Source organism: Dreissena polymorpha, chromosome 7 (assembly GCF_020536995.1).
Source record: "Dreissena polymorpha isolate Duluth1 chromosome 7, UMN_Dpol_1.0, whole genome shotgun sequence".
Taxonomy (NCBI): domain Eukaryota; kingdom Metazoa; phylum Mollusca; class Bivalvia; order Myida; family Dreissenidae; genus Dreissena; species Dreissena polymorpha.
The window spans coordinates 29,454,118-29,472,309 of NC_068361.1; the positions used below are offsets into that span (position 1 = coordinate 29,454,118).

At 34.9% G+C, this 18,192-nt stretch overlaps 1 protein-coding gene across 1 annotated transcript; it reads right to left on the reverse strand.

Moving 5' to 3' along the window:
* Positions 1-11,166: 11,166 nt before the first annotated feature.
* Positions 11,167-17,612, reverse strand: LOC127839441 (uncharacterized). The gene is made up of 6 exons (XM_052367819.1): positions 17,510-17,612; positions 16,862-16,920; positions 15,866-15,996; positions 14,705-14,869; positions 13,498-13,544; positions 11,167-11,290 (listed from the first exon to the last, which is right to left on the reverse strand). Exons 2-6 carry the CDS (start codon positions 16,912-16,914, stop codon positions 11,234-11,236), a joined length of 453 nt encoding a protein of 150 aa, XP_052223779.1. The 5' UTR covers positions 16,915-16,920; positions 17,510-17,612; the 3' UTR covers positions 11,167-11,233.
* Positions 17,613-18,192: the final 580 nt, after the last annotated feature.

Below are 18,192 nucleotides of genomic sequence, written 5' to 3' on the forward strand. Positions count from 1 at the left end.
ACGTTAAGTTTACATTTACATATACCACCAATTATCACATTGCAAATCAAAACGTGACTGCCTACGGTAGGTTATACGTAAAGATGCCAACAAGATTAGTATGAAACACAGTCCGAATTTACTTATCTTGAAAAGCCATCAAAATATAATTTTTACATGGTCAAATAAGATAATTTCTGTCTAGCACCTGCCGACCGCTTCATTGATCGTAACATAAGATAGTCGGTCAACCGACTTCATTGTACTTCACGAAAATTAGCAAGCGTTGTTGTATCAGAAAATATTCAACAGAAATAAATCGCGATGAAAAGTGAAATGATCTTCGTTTGTTACTGTGTGTTCTCCACGAACAATGTGTTATTACTCAACACTTTGTAGTACATTGTGCATATGTTTGCTTTTATACCTGTTTTGAGTTATTTAATCTCGATTATTTAGCTCTTGCTTCCACATGTCACAGAACTTAAACAACATTTAACAATTATTAAACTTGTTATCGCGCACCTATAGTAAGTTTAGGTTATTCCAAATGTAAACGATGTTTGAAGAAATAAATATGAACTGATATGAAAAATAAACACACAAGAAACCACAGTTTTTGAAAAAGTCCATTGATGTATATTATAACAAAAAAAATAACAATCAATCTGTGTAGTGCATTGTGCATGTGTTTGCTTTAATGCTTTTTTTGCTGTTTTGAGTTATTAATCTCAATTATCTATCTCAACAAGAAGTATCTAACACTCGTGTACGAGTACAACTTACAAAGCGTAATATAACGATGAAAAACACCTCATAGCTGCTTAAAGCCTCTTTAACGCTTAGAATCAATGAGTATTTCATAAATAAAGTAACACCTAAACAATCAGTGTTTCTCTATAGCAATAGCCACCCAATTTCAACGCTAGATTTGGTTTGATTAGATTGATATTTGTAGATACAAAATGCTGGTTTTTATTTATTGTCCAATTAATTCCATTTTAATTCCCGCGAATATATCTTACATACGACACACGAACACTAAAATAGTACCATATGCAAAACAGTATAAAAATGAACATTTTGTATCTACAAACATCTATTTTACCAGACCACATCTAGCGTTGAAAATTCGGCAATTGCCATAAGGAGCATTGATTTTTAATTGTTTAACTTTTATTTACTAAATACTTTACGAAATTTGATTTGAGTGTTACAGAGGTTTTTAAAAGGACATATACTACAACAAAAACGAAAGTGTGATACAACGATAGTCCATCTGTGGTTAGGAACGTAATAAGTATGTTTCTTTTCAATGGAGCAGAGGTGCTCAGTAGCTAGGAAGGAGCTGTGTACATCATTAAATTGTTGATAACATCTTAAAATGTCGCATCTAAAATTACATTTAAAACGTTTATATGAATAACGCTTTCGCCATTCAAACACATAAAAGCTGAAATAAATCTAATAATCATTTAATTTACGATAATGAACATATTATTTTGTTGGTTTAACTCTTGTTAGCCAAGCAGACCATTTACATGGGAAATATCCTGCATGGTGCATCGTCCGTAATGCTTTAACAGTTGAACGAAATGATGTGATACATACTTCATATTGCATTTAATGTTATCGATATCAAACTGACGTATTTAAAAATTTCGTGATGATAATTATTGAATATTAAAACTATAAATAAGTTAAAATCATAAATACATATTTTACCATAATGCAACGTGATGAATGTTTTTAGTATTTATTACAAAGAAATTGGAAATTATAAATAAATCTTTCATTTAAAATTATAAATAATAGAATTCTCAAATTTTGGAAATTATAAAAATATATGTCTTATTATAGGAATATGAATTTACAATAAATTTCGCAAAACAGGCACACCTTTACATACATTGTGAAACTGCTCTAGACCAGTAACTGGAAGGATCAAAATGTTCCTCAATGCTATATACTTAACAGATGTTCTAACAGACTAAATATGTAAAAGTAGTCAGTGTCATTGCCTCGAGAATTATAATCAAGTCCGAAAATCTAAAACATTCTTTGAACTGGACGAACGTGCCAATTAAAAGTGTAATCTCATTGCTTCGATAATTATAATATAGGTCATCCATCTATAACATCGGTCTAACGTAAATAATGTTGTCTGCACGTTTCCTGCATCATTGAATCAGTAGATATTGCGATTGCGGAGACGCATACTACTGATCAATCAAGAAATGAAAAGAAGCGAATTAAATTTTATAAAAATTAACCTGTCAATTAAAAGATGCATGTTTGTCGAAAAATTGGAAACTCTTCGCATAGATTTAGATTTGAACGGACAAAAAAGGTCCAATCATGTAGCCATCAGAATGTATTTATATATTTGTAGAAATGAATGAATTAAAAGAAATTGAAATATAATTATTAATTTGGAATATAATTCATCTATGGCGTTGTTGTTATATATTTCATTCCACTTTATTATACAGATGAATTGACATTAGGGAAAGGGACGGACTTACACTATTCGCCACGTAACCAAAATGCAGTAAATGCGACTCACGTTATTACGGCAATGCGCCATGGCGTGTGATCGAACGATTACATGACATTGTAAATTAAAAGTATATTTTACAGCATGCAAACTTACAACAATAAATAATGTTCATCAACAACTGCTGTAGTTTTTGTATGGTCATCTTATCATATAATGCTTTGCATCAATTTATCACTTACTTTTTGCGGTCACGGATGTACTATCAAGTCTTTTTGTACAACTTGACTTTAGGCTGGATTTTTTCTACTTAATAAATAACATCCAAACCTGAATTTTCTCTGTTGTCAAAGACTAATTAAATCATCAAACCAACATGAACAATATAAAGAAGTGAAACTCCAGCTGCTGGGGCAGTATTGAATTCTTATTATATACAACTTAATGGTATTTTATTTTAGGCAATTACCAATTGCCAAAGTAGAACGAAACAGCACAATACGAAACAACATACACACATGGTAGAATAAACCTTGGGTCACCAACATGGAACGGTCAATGCGAATCATTGTAGTTTAAAACTGGTTTTAGAGCGCTCAACCTCACACTAGGCCCAGCATATTCATGATAAATTAAAGTGTAAATAAAAATTAACCTGATAGCATTGACACTCAAGTTAAACAATAGTAATTTTGTATTTAAAGGGGCCTTTTCACATATTTTGGCATGTTTTGAAGTTTGTCATTAAATGCTTTATATTGATAATGTAAACATTACATTTAAGTAAAATTGAAAAAAGGAAAAAAAATAACCCGCAGCAGGGCTCGAACCAGTGATCCTCGGAATCCTGAAGTAAAAACCCATTAGTCAACTGAGCTATCCTGCCAAGCGTATTTTATACCTTATATAAGTAATCTTCGTAGTTTCACAAATTTAAACGACAACAAGAGAAATCTCCAAATTATTCAATCGTTTCGCGTTGCAACGCTTTATAATTTTTAGGTTTTTATATCGTCAAAAGATGCATATACAGTGGGGTTAGGGATTTTGTTCCGCAAATAAGGGGTTGCATAGGGATGAATTTTTTTGGGGATTAATCTCTAACAATCCGGTTTTTTTTAGGAATTAATCCCTAACAATCCCTACTAGGGGTTTTTAGGGATTTTTTGGGATTATAAGGGATGCTAGCACTCTGCGCATGCGTACGGGTGAAAATATGGGGTTATGTATGCAAGCTTTTGATAGTATTACGCATGCGTAGGGCTGAAAAGGCAGAGTAGCTCGCGATACTGACTCCGCCTTTTCAGCCGTACGCATGCATAGTACTATCAAAAGCTACAGTAAACGCGGCCATCTTAACTTCGTTCCAAAATGTGCGTATAATATAAATATCTTTTTATATAAAATTTCAAATGTTAAAGACCTCAATAAAAGGAGGTTATCACTCTACTCATAGTTCAAAGTAACCTTGGATGTTTTAATTGCTTTGGGTTAAAAGAAAATCAAGCATTTGGCGGAAGTTAGTTTAACAACAACAACGAAGAAAACTCTCCCCAAACGTTTTCTTCTTAAATGCCTTACAGGTCACAATATACCAAAAGATTTCCTACACAAATTCAATGTAAAAGCAATAACTTTAACGAAAAATGAAGTCAAACTTTTGCGCATAGAGACCCTCATAACCATACCTTTTCTCGAAGAGCATTCCAAGCCAAATTGATTTAAGCAATTAAAAAGATAGGTCACGTGGTATGCAAGAAAGAATTCGTCACGAATCAAAAGTCACTGTTTTACGGCCATCTATTTACCGGCTTCTATCCAGTTCATGAGGGTTTCCCGCCATCTGTCAAAGTTTTATGTAGTCTCCAATCTTCAGATAAAAGAGTGAATTTCTAGTAAACATCAATGTTTTCCCTGCCACATGCTCACAGAAATATTCTAAAATTAAGTCATGGCAAGTGACCCTACAGAGAACCGTGTCTTCAAATAAATGATGTTCATGTTTTTAGAGAGTATACCATTGCACTCCAAAAAAATTTAGTATAATGTAACCTAAAGGAGAAATAAATTCTGATTAAAATGTGTTGTTTTTTTGCATATTAGTATCTTCCTATTCATATTGCACCAATATATTAAGTTTGGCTGGATTATCTGTCCATTTGGCCATTTTATATCATATTTTCACAAAGCTGTTGTGTTCAATATCTGCAACAAAATACCAAAACAAACCAAATGGACAAGCACGTGGGGCTTATGCGGGGTGGGGAAAGAATGACTTTGCTAGATATTTTTACTCTTAGCATTTTTGATAATGTCTTTTCTGTGTGTGTTTTTTTAATCACCCCAAATATGTCAATTTCAAAGCCAAAAAATCCAATTTCATCCAAGAAAATAAAAAAAAAAGTCAAAATGAGAGATCAAAGATACTTTGAAGTGTAGAAATCAATTAACTTCCAATAACTTGTTGTTTCACACCAATAAAAGTGTGAAATCTTGAAAGCGCCTTGTCGCTCAGAGCCCATTTATCTACCAGCCACCAATGATATATTCTAGCATATAACGTCATGGATGCCTTTCAAGTGCAGCAGAAGGTCAATATGCACAGCCAGCTCTCATTTAGAGGTTCAACTTGGCATGTTCCCCTTTTACTACAAGCACGGACAGTGACAGGGAACCAAAATAAATAATTTCGGATTTTTTTGTTTTTGTCCATGTGTTCAAGCAGAATGATATGTGGCACATTTTTCGGATCAACATAAGTTCGTGCATTCTGATCTTGCGGAACAAATAAGGAAATCAACTGATTTTTTTTTAAGTCAAAGATGATTTAAAAGGAGTCCGACGGACTCCCCTGACGCAAAAACAAGGAGTCTCATTTTAAGGAGTATCGGACCCCAGACTCCCGTTAGTGTCGAACGCTGTAAACTATAAATGATATCAAACATTATGCTCTAGCAACGGTTTGAAGCCCATGTAAATAGCTTCAATTGCTCTTTCGTACAAATATTCAAACAAAAGATGTTTAGTTTCGAAATATTATCAATTTCAGGAGCTACATAAGAAATAAGTGTTTGTTTAATCTGCTCACGATTGAATAAACACCAATTCCAAACTTGTTATCTACAGAAACCAGAGCTGTTTCTGTGTTTTGTGTTATCGTTTGTTTAGTGGGTTCAATTGCGCAACAAAAGTACATCAATTAATAATAATGAGTCACGTAATCGCTCGTTGTAGAAGTTTAGCAGTTATAATTAGGTCCCTTTTTTTTGTTGTCTGCCAAAATTAATAAACACATACATACACATAATATGTGTATTATATTATAATACCAACATATAATCACTAATATTTGAGAAATGTATACATAAGTACATAAGTGTTTTATCATGTGGTAAATGCCAACGATTTGTGCAAGCATTTAACCACAAGGGCAACAGCAATAACCACTTGGGGCTGACGAGGTCAAAGCGTAGTCCGTTTGTCTACGACGTCGGGTATATGTTTTATTACGAAACATTGTGTCAATACACTACTTAATCAGGCGAGTTTTATCTTTTCTGAAATTTATGGATTAGAGAACGGAACATCCAGTAATGGTAGGTACTTATGTTCAATAATAAACTAATTACAAATGCGCGTAGTTGCAACCTTTACATTGCTTTGAGTTAAAATCGAAATATTTTGATTTTAAGTAATGCATAACGTCGCTGTCGTTCTCAAACCTTGTAGCTACAAAATGCCAACTTTTCAGGAGAGAGAAAAAAAACGTCACTTTTTTTTCATAACGATGTTTTAGAAATTGAAATTGTGTAAAAATACCCAAAAAATGAAGCTGCAAAATACGGTACAAGCCGTAGACGCGTAAGTCATACTGATAAGTAATAATGATATTCAGAAACGGTAACTTCGATATTTTGTAACCACAGTTTTGTCATTTTAATGAGGTACGACAATTCGTCCTGATAGGAAACCTCGCAGCTGCAAATATAGAAAGGGTTTTTTGTCACATTTGTCCAAACGAAATGACGTATGTATAGGTGAAATGACGTCGATACGACTTTTCGCCGGAAAGAAAGCCAACAATCAAGCTACAACATTTCGTCATGTTGCTTTTTCAAGGGCTCTGATCGGCGTAGAGCAACGAGATATAGCACAAAAACACGCGTCAGACTTCATACATTCGGAAAAGACGAAAAAAAGGAGAACATTTGGGAGCTACGAGGTTTGAGTACGATAGCGCCGATAAGGTGGTTATTCTGTTAAAATAGCCAATTACAGTAACTTAACTTAAATGAAACTACATGTTAATTTGATACGCTGTACAATAAACATTTTAAAGTAAAAAACAAGTTAGGAACATATATTTTAATCATTCAAATGCTTTGTTTCGAAGGAAATTACAAGTCGCTTTATATACACAGAGTATGTATTTGTTGTGCAATGAACTACAAATGTAATGTATAGGTTACTCAACGAAGTTTCATTCGTATATACGTATACTGTCAGACACATGGTCATGCCTAATAATACTATTTCGCCTTAATTCCTGATAACTGGGTCACACTTCACATTTCTAAACACACCAATGGCCTAACGATACATAGATCAATATGTAAATTGTAAAATTGTGTCAATTAAACACAGTTGTAAACCTATATTGCATTTGTTGAATTGAAACTTGACTTCGATTTGATAAATCAGCGGTATATTTCATGTATATTTCACTTTTAACCGCATAAACCAGACACATGTTGGAACATAATTTGATGTAACAGACCTATGAAATGTCATTGTGCTTAAATTCAGAGTTTTGTTATTAGAAAAGCATAATCTTACCAGTTTACAACCCAATTTGTCCACCAATCTGTACTTCGAGGGCATGTGTATTACAATGTTTCGTAGTAAAACATATATCCGACGTCGTAGACAAACGCACAACGCTTTGACCTCGTCAGCCCCCAGATATAACCAATAATGTAATGTTTGCTTTACAGAATGGGAATCCTAACAGTTGTGCGTCCTTGTTTGAAACCACTGTCAACTGGGGTGGTGTTGTTGCTAATGGTCTTCTATGTCATTTCCGGTAGACAGATGTCGTTATATTTTATCCCGGGTATGTATTATCACTGTAATTTATGCCTAATTGCAGTAGTTATCAAGGTATAGAATAAAGGTCCCGGCTTACTGTGATTTGCTTTACAAATTAAGTAAGTTCCATGCGAGAACTGTCAATGCTTTGGGTCTTATTTTTGTATTGCTTTAGAATATTTAAAACCGAAGGTTTCACTTAATGAAACGCTTTTTGATATGCTGACCTTCATGTTAATCTTCTTTTATAGGTGCCAACATTTTCGGATTGTGCAAGAGTTTTTCATCTTCATAAAAAAATAACCTTTGTGTTTTACTTCCAATATTCAGTTTTGAATCTGGAGTGAAATAAAGCGTTTTGTTTTTCTGCAGGTGTTGCGAGAGACTTGCACCAGCGTACTGACACTCGACCGGGAAACGAAACACTGACTATGTCAACGCCCGTCCTCCTGTCTTTGCAACGTCCGACGCTCGGCGCTTCGCTACCGCCGTGGCATTTCCGGTCACCGCAGCCAGCCATGTTTCAGAATCAGAGGCCACATACTCCATGCACAACCGCATCTGGCGGCTCGCCGGGTGGTTTTTCTCACACAAACCCAGAAGACATTGTTCTTATTAGCAAGGATTCTTCTATGGTTAGTCAATTAAATGAACTGGAACAGAGGTCACGGCATTTAAACACAACGTGCTTCAAGGACGTTTTACTCAACGCAACTTATAAGAGAACGGAACGCGGACGGTTTTTTTCATTCTAAGGTTTACAATATCGGATATTGCAAAGTGCCAAAAGTTGGGTCTACTTTTTGGACATTGTTATTCACAACTCTTGACAATGGAGTCGATTTTGGCAAGAAGCTTTTAGAAAAGAAACGCAGTTCTCTAAACGCCGGTCGTTACACTTTTTCTTCCTCATTCACGTACCTTAAGAGTGCCAAAGTTCCAATAATTCTCCCGACACGTGACCCATATTCTCGGCTTTACTCGGCTTTCATCGACAAATCATACTTGCCCGTTAGAATAAACACAAACTACGCTGTTCTTAGCATTCAAAACAAATCACTGTGCGCAACTGATGTTTATTTTCAAGAATTTCTGCAATGGATTTTGAACGAAGCGAAAGCAGGCAAATCTTTATATGAACACTGGGCACCGATTTATTCTATTTGCGGATCTTACAAGGTTAACGCTCAGTACATTGTAGAACAAGAAACATTTGCAAACGATATCGGCGTCTTATTAAAGAAGCTGAACGTATCGTCAGATACAACTTCATCATGCATACGCTGGAAGGCAAGCGGATCCAGTCATCCTTGCCGGGAATTGTGGCTACAATTCTAGAGCGGAGTTCTGGGGCCGAAATTTGGCCGGTGTATGCCATGGCTGGAGGTCACTCGAAGGATATGGCGCTCTTTCCAGATTCAGGTTAAATTATACTAAATAATCGTTTAGAAAATCATCATAATTTACTCGAAGGCATACTGTACAATTAAGAAAGTTGATCTGGTTTTATATTATAAATTTATTGATAAGGTTAGCATAGGTGTTCATTAGGTAATCACTCAAAAATGAGTTATGGGCTATATCAAAATATTGCTCGGAAACAGTTTACAGTCCAATAGAAAACAGCCGAAAAATGTTGGTAAAAACAGTCGATTTTGATTTATGTCAATGCCTTTTTTGCTTTGTAAATAACATCTTTTTTATTCGAATCAGCTCAGAATGCTCGTCAAGAAAATTTGTTGTTATTAGATTGCCCATATGAAAATTAGTGCATTTATTTTCGCTTCAAGTTGTCGCTTTTACATTGAATTATACAATGAAAATATGTAGTATATTGTGACCTCCAGGGCTATATTCGCGAGGACCGAGGATATCCGCAAGGTACGTTCGAGTCCATTCGGAACAGCTCAGATCCGTCACTAGTATCCGATATAATTTTGGCGGAAATATTCAAGTATACTTTATCGTCGGAAGAACGTAAAATTCAACGAGAAAATGCGTTACGAAAAGCGTATGATGGTGTCAGCAAAGATGTTGTTGACGTGATCAAAGACTTGTACAGTGTGGACTTTTCAATATACGGTTATTCTAATATTCCACCAAATGAAAGATAAAATGTTTTTGTTTTTTTTCGAGAATCAAAATATTATTTGATCATTTCTAAACTGTTTGAGTGAACATATGTCAACACACAGGCTTAACGTTCATGTTTGTTTTCTTTATATTCATATTATTTTACCTCTTGGCTGAATGGTTAAATCGTGTATATATGTAGATTTCAACATAGTACCAGTAATCTTTGCTATTGTTTTCATGTTCATAAATACTAGTTCAGCTGGGAACGCATTTTGTTTGAAGAGATAAATAATAAAACAATGCAAACCCAAATTTATATAATTGTTACATAATATTGTATTATTTGTATTCAATCCTTTAAGAATACACGTGTACTGCATAATAGGCATTTACTGAAATAAATGCCCGGGACTCACTTTGTGTGATAGACCCACCTGATTTAGCAACAGTAACAAAAATTACCTATGGTTACTTTAAAAAACAATTTATTTTTGTATTTTCATTCATCGTTAGTGCATTTTTGCTTTGTTCTTTTAAAAAGTTTTTTAATTGTCCTCTCGTCAATTTGTGACCAAACCACTTTCAGAATGTTTGAACAGTTAAATAGTTCCTGAGTTGCTTGCGGTAACCGAGCTTATAGAGTAACGAACATTGTTTGTCATGAAAAATGATCATGTCAAGTATTACATCAGTTAAATACTTTATGACGTTCTTTTGTTATTCAGACAGCTGTCGTTGCGTGTCCCGATAAAAACATTTAATTAAAATGATAGTGATGGAGTGTCACGTGTCCAATGTTGCATTGAGTCAAATGATGGAGTGTAACGTGTCCAATGTTGCATTGAGTCAAATGATGGAGTGTAACGTGTCCAATGTTGCATTGAGTCAAATGATGGAGTGTAACGTGTCCAATGTTGCATAGAGTCAAATGATGGATTGTAACGTGTCCAATGTTGCATTGAGTTAAATGACATTGCATGAGCTGAAATCATATTTCGGCGTTAAAGTTTTCGCAACTATATGAGCCGTGCTCTATGAAAATGTGGTTAAATGCATGTGCGTTAATTGTCGTCCCAGATAAGCCTGTGCAGTCCGCACAGGCAAATCAGGGACGACACTTTCCGCTTTCATTAAATTTTTAGTTCAAAGATAGTTTCTTCGTAGCAAAAAATCCAGTTTAAGCGAAGAGTGACGTCTCTGATTAGCCTGTGCGCAAATAAAATAAAATGCATTACATACTAGTCGCCGCATTCCAGTGCGACGCCAATAATGGCAGATTCAAATGAATTTTTTTCCCCAACTTTCGAATGTCTAAAATTGGTAGATGTGCTTAAAATCATTCCGATGCCTCACATAATTCACTCTCAGATACGATATGACGTCATAAACTTGAAAAAAATGATGCTGACGTGAGTATATTGACTATAATCTTATTCATTAAAAATTCACAATTTGACGATTATTAAATTGAGATGAATTGCGTGTTGGTTTTACATAAAATCTCGATAAAATACATCAATGGAAACTCGTCTTTTACGATTTATTCACAAATAAACACCATTATTACGTTCGTGAATGTGTTCGACGGTAATTTTAGCGGCAGAGCGTGCTCATTGGGTGGATATCACTGTTTTCGTACTTCTGGAAAAGCTGCAATTAACAATAAAAACTATGAAAACCGACGATGTAGTACTAATAAAAGTGGAATTTTTGTCTTTCAATAGTATGTTATAACAAGAATTTTTTCAATAGAGTACGAATGCCTCCACATTCCACCTTTGTCGCAAAACTCCGCTTATGTCATAAATAAAGCTGTTTATGACCAAATTTGATATTACACTTCTAAGTGTGAGCCAGACTTGTGAGGTCACATGTCATTCTCAGTCCCCTCATCTTGTAATTTCTCAAAAATTATATTCAACACGCGTGATAGATACCAACATGTTAACCCGAATACGATGTTAAATGGACAAAATTGGCATTGGCCTTTGAGTTAGGGAGACAGGTGTTACACACAAAATGCCGTCTACTCGTGGTGTTCATTAGTGGAAAATTATGTTAAAATATTATGACGCAGTTTTGATCCAAACAAGTTCTTTTATGGCAAAATTTCACCTTTAAATTTAATATTTGATATTGGCCTTTCAGGAAGGGATACTTGCATTACACGCAATACGTTGTGGTGGACATTTATTGCAAGTTATTCAATATCCGTCAATATATTGCAAAGTTTTTGTTAGAATAGGAAACTTTGCAAAGACGTACACACGTTTGAAAGAACAGACAAAAAGACGGACGGTGAAACTGTTATAGGCCCTTTTCTTCGAACGTAGATGGGTGATAAACAGATATAACATAAAAAAGTCCATACCAAATGACGTATAGGGCATTCGTTGGACTCGCTAACTAACACAATGCATGAACTGATTAAATAAAATATGGCATGAAACAGCACGTTACAGTCTGTATTTTGCTATGGCAAAAACAGCTAATGTTCATAGTACAGGTATCACATTTAAACTATAAAGCTTAATCTAAATTTAAAATTTGCAAATCACAATGCACTTAACGGTAAACATTTAATTTTCTAGATTTGTAATTTATAAAATACTTATGTATACATGTAAAGTGCATTAAAGCTTCAACGTCTATCAAGATATGTTTTCCAACTGAAGCGTGCATTATCCAAAAGTGCCAGAATTAGTTCGTCAAACGAAGTTCAATTAAATGTGTTTATTTATTTACAAAGACTATTACACTGAAGATGTTCATACTTGTAACAGGATAAATTTAGTACGTTGTTAATGTGAATTGTTTTCACCTTTTTAATCAATTTAAATTAATTAACATCATTTCGTGCGCACAATTTGGACTTCGGAAACGGCGGTCCACGATCGATGCTGTTGTTCTTCTTCGCGCATTACTAGTCATTCATAATAAGTCATTTCAAAAACAAAATGATACGTCTTTTTGCTGACTTGATGCGATGGTTTTCAGCCACGTATAGCAATTATAAAAAGGTGTTATGGTTAAACATGTACAAACGTGGTTTACAGATTAAAGTCCTGACAATCATTCGCGAAGTGTATCAAATCATGAAGTTGGTGTAAAATTATTTTATCGTCATATTCTTTTTATGTGAAAAAGGGGAAATAATGTTATTTTGGCGTTTTTTAAGTCGATCTAGAGTAATGGTTACAAAATAACGTGTGAAAATATGTGCATATTTAATGCATTGTCTTGGTTTTGTAGTTATTTACTGATGACATGGATATTCAAAGCATATCGCTCAAACAAGTTCAAATTATTCCTTATTGTAATATATATGGGGCTTATAAGCTACAAAACCAAAGACATGGCGTCTTGAAAACAGACGACGCATTGCCTCACAAAGGACTTAAAATGGATCCTTTGTTCATAATGTTATCAATTTTAAATACATATGAGTGGTTTTTAAGAATACTAGTACTAAAAGTGTAACGGTGCACAAGGAAATCAAATTGCCGATTGAAATTAATTACATATAATAATAAAAAACGTTTTAGGTAATCTCCGTTTGGTTTCGTTAATGACATCGATTGTATAAACGAACGCTTCTCAACATAAAATATAAGAAAAAGACTTTCGATAGTGAACATCTTAAGCTTTCAACATTTTACAAATATGCATGCATGGTTTAAATGTATACATTTCTACAAACACAATTATGTGGATATACAATTTATTATTGAGGTAGCTTAAGTGTATTTAAGTGCAATAAACACATTGTATTTAATATATCCAGCAGAGCTACATATTACAATGTATGCGAGATGAAAATATTAAATACCCTCCAAAAGAGCCGTTTTTATACTTACTAGAACCCAATAGTTCACGAATTCCGTTTTAACCACGAGTCCGTCAGCTTAAAAACAGGAAAATATACGTTGAGGCATACCGAGCTATATTGTTGAACAAAGGTTGACGAGTGCCGATCTAGATTTTTGAATGTATGCCTATGTTGGATACTTGCATAGTTTACGGGCGCACCTAAATTGGTAAACTCGGTACTGGTTTGGTTAATAAGGTTCTGTTTGTGACAAATGATATGGTTATAAATACGGATCTCGATTGATTAAAACTGCCCTAGATTGTTGATTACAGACCTAGATTGTCAAATGCGTACCTAGATTTATAAATATCGGTTCGGATAGTCAATACGGTACCTCGTTCTGTGAATAAGGGTCTAGGTTTGTGAATATGGAGTAACATTAAGGACTTAATACAGATATAGAATGGTGAAGTTTGACCTAATAAGATGAACACCTGCCTGTGTGAATTAATACCAGCCTGATAATAATGTATGTTCATCTACCTAGGTCTAACTTCAATAATTAAGGTCATTTGTAACCAATCGAGGCCCAGAGTCACCAAAATAATATGAGCCTCGTTCTATGACAAGATGCTTAAATGCATGTGCGAAATATTCACAGGCTAATAAGAGACGACCCTCTCCACAAGTATTGTATTTTCCGTTCAAAGGAAGACTCATCTTGACCAACATCCATTTAACCCTTTCAGTGCGGGAACCGAATTTTGAAGGCCTTTGCAAACAGTTTGTATCCAGATGAGACGCCACAAAACGTGGCGTCTCATCAGGATCCAAACTGTTTGCTATTCTGATAGTATTCTTTGAAAAAAAATCGAAGAAAATGCTAATTTTAGAAATTCAGCAGACGACATTTTAGAAGACGACAAATATCCCAGCATGAAAGGGTTAAGTTGTACAGTTTCGTCCCTTATAAGCATTTGCTGACTGCAGAGGCTAATCTGGGACGACACTTTCTGCACATACATTATAACTCCCTTTCGTAGTGCGAGGCTCATATGTATAAACGCCATACCGCTGGTGTCCATCTTTTTGTAGAAGTTTTCTTAGTCTCAGTAGTCCAGAAAGTATTAATTTTCAGCAAAATAAAACATTTCACCAAAAATACGACCTTGAATGGTGATGTTAGACCAATGTAGGTGAACAGGTGCCTACGTGGATGAATAAGGGCATTATAATACATATGAACACCTTACCGCTGGTATCCATCTTGTTGTAGAAGTTGTCGTAGTCGTGGTAGTCCAGAAAGTGGTCCCCATCCACATCGTACTCGTCAAACAGGTAATGGCTCAGCTCGTACTGGACCGGGTCAGACTTGCAGATGTATGTGGTGTACACGCTACGGGTAACGCGGCCATCCACTGACAAGATGTATGTCACATTGGGATGGTGTACTCGCTACGGGTAAGGCGGCCATCCACTGACAAGATGAATGTCACATTGGGATGGGGATAAGAATAGTACCATAATACCGTGAACGTCGTACTCTCGTAAAACTGGGTTGAATGCATTTGCGTAAAGTGTCGTGGCCATTTAGCATGTGTAGTCCACACAAGCTAATCTGAGAGGATGCTTTCCACTTTAAGTGGATTTTCGCTGAAAAGACACTTCCTTTATACGGGAAATGCCATAAAAGAAGGAAGTGTCGTCCCTGATTAGCCTGTGCAAAAAGCACAGGCTTATATAAGACGACATTTTAAGCATATGCATGACGCCTAATTTTCCCATAAAAAGAGTCGTGTGTTTAATAAAAAAGTAGACATATTCGGTGATTATGTTATCGGTACAAAGGTTTACTAGTTATGACTGTACTCTTATATATATAAAAACAACGATTTCTACCTTCGGCTTCGTATCGCACATATAGCAACGTGACGATGAAGTCGTATTAACTCTTTACCTAACAGATTTGCATTTTGACGCGTTTGTAGTCCCTTAAAAATCAAATTAAATTAAAGACCTTTCTTCATAGCTTCAATATTAAAAAGTTTCATTTAAAACGATGAGCAGAAGACAGCATAACACATGAACAGCGGGCGAGTTACTCGCTGACTGTTCTGGTTTTATGACGGTTGCATATAGCTACTGGTACTCTGCTTCTGAGCGGGAAAAGGTATTAACCCATTTATGCCCAGTGGACTCTCATATCCTTCTAAATTGGATCAGTTTATTTCCAAAATTAGGGGTGTCAAGTATATTTATGTCTATATTTAGAATATTTAATAAAGAAATTCATTAAAGCAAACAGCGCAGACCCAGATGAGACGCCGCATTATGCGGCGTCTCATCTGGGTCTACGCTGTTTGCAATGTCCTTTTTTCAGGACGCTAGGCATAAATGGGTTAAACGTTTTTTACCGTTGGAGTCGTATCTGTCGAAGACGGTCTCAAACTCGAACACGGTCATGATGCCGTTCTGGTCAATGTCCTCAAAGATGAACATCAGCTCGGCGGTCAAATCGTACGGGCGAAGCCTCGTCATGTTAAGCCTTAAACACGGGAACGCAAATATGACGAGAATATAGCAGCAGGTCGCAAATTGTCAGTGTTAAAACCCCCAAAGGAAAAACTGTCTCTTTCGAGGCGCCAAACACGTTGTCATTGTTTTCAAGGACAAGTATGAGGCGCAAACATATTTTATTTTAATTTCCGGTAAAAAAAAACTAAATAGGCGACTGTAAGGTTCGATTTCTTTGAATATTTAAATTTTCAATTAAAAATATACATCAAAACATGTTCTTCATGTATAACATGTTTTTCATATATAACAACAGAGATAAAAAAAATCACATTTAATTACACATTTAAATATTTGATTATAAATACGTAATGCTCGCATCGGCTTAGCAACTGATGAACACGTGTGGGCGAAATATTGTTTCACATTCTAGACAAGACTTTATTGGGACACTTACTTTCGTTCATTTGGAATAACAATGTAAAGAACGGGGCATTACATAAATCCAAATATAACACATGATAAGACCCAACATTTAGCACAGCACCACATATACACAATTAACCCATTTATGCCTAGTGGACGCTCCCATCCTTCTAAATTGGATCAATTTATTTCCAAAAATTAGGGATGTCTAGTATATTTATTTCTATATTTAGAATATTTTTACAGAAATTCCTTTAAGCATTATGCGGCGTCTCATCTGGGTCAACGCTGTATGCCAAGGCCTTTTTTTCTAGACGCTTGGCATAAATGGGTTTACCAAAGTGTAGCTCGCCGTTTCGGACTAAGTGCCGTCATATAAATTGTACTTTTATATACTATTCACATAACGCAGCTCTATTTTTCCTTCAAGGCGAAATGAAACGATATCCAATATTTCTGCAAGCACTTACCCCCGACAGGCGCTGATGAAGGATAGAGCAATAATTATGGATGTAATCTTCATGTTGGTCTGAAAACGGAAACATTTATGTAAGGTTCACCCACCGGCTATATCAGAATTGGTCAGCCTGAATTACTTAGCTTACATGGACATTTGTATTGGAAGACGTTTAATCAAATATATAATTATATATAAATAATGAACACAAATTAGTGAATGCTATGTAAACTTTTTATTTACAAACATATTGTTTAACTCAGCATTAATAAAATTAGGTGCTTTACAGTGTACTGTAGACTCTTAAAGTTCATCATTTGCAAAAATTGTCTTAACAGACTTCATAATTCTATAACAGTCGGGATTAGAATCGTATATAAATTACATTTAGGTTTTCGCAAACATTTAAAACAATATACATATATTAAAAAGTGTCTAGTACAAACTTATAACACACAATTATATTTTATCAGACATGCCAATAAGTGTCACACGATCGTTACAATCTAAAAGTATAACCATGTAATTGCATTAATTTAACAGTTATAACCATAATGCGCTATTGATCATCGTATCAAGAAGCAAACAGAAACAAAATCAAACATATTACAATAAAATAAATAGCAATAAATAAATTTTGAATACACATAAAGCATCTTACCGTTGCAAGAAGTTACGAAATTGTGAATACAAGCCTAACCCCTACGTCTTATCAGCACGTCTGAACCGTAAACATTACCAAGTGCAAACATTTGTTAATAAGGAACAGCACTTTAAGAAAGGTCAAGGATCACAACGGACACAGGGTGCTCCTAAAATGGAACATGATGAGGGTGCCATGTGGTCAAATTATCTTCTAATTATTTAAAGGGGCCTGTTCACGTTTTGGTAAATTGACAAACTTGAAAAAAAGATTTCAGATTTGCAAATAATCGTTGTATTTATATTATTTTCGAGGAAACAGTAATACTGAACATTGTATGCATTCTCTTGACGATTTAAAAATCTGAAAATTATAAAGCGTTACAAACGCGAAACAATTGGACAATTTGGAGAGTTCTGTTGTTATCGTTATATTTTGTGACATCACGAGGATCGCTTATATTAAGCATAGAATACACCTGTCAATTATCATATCAGATGGCGGAGTGGTTTAAACGCTGGTCTTTTACTCCAAGGGTCAGTGGTTCGAGCCCTGGAGAGGAATTTTTTTTCTTTCTTTAATTGTATACTTGTTTTATACTGTAGCTATTTAGTTCCGTTGTTTACATTGATCAATTTCAAGCATTTAATGACAAACTTGAAACATGCCATAATCTGTGAAAAGTCTCTTTACATGTAGAG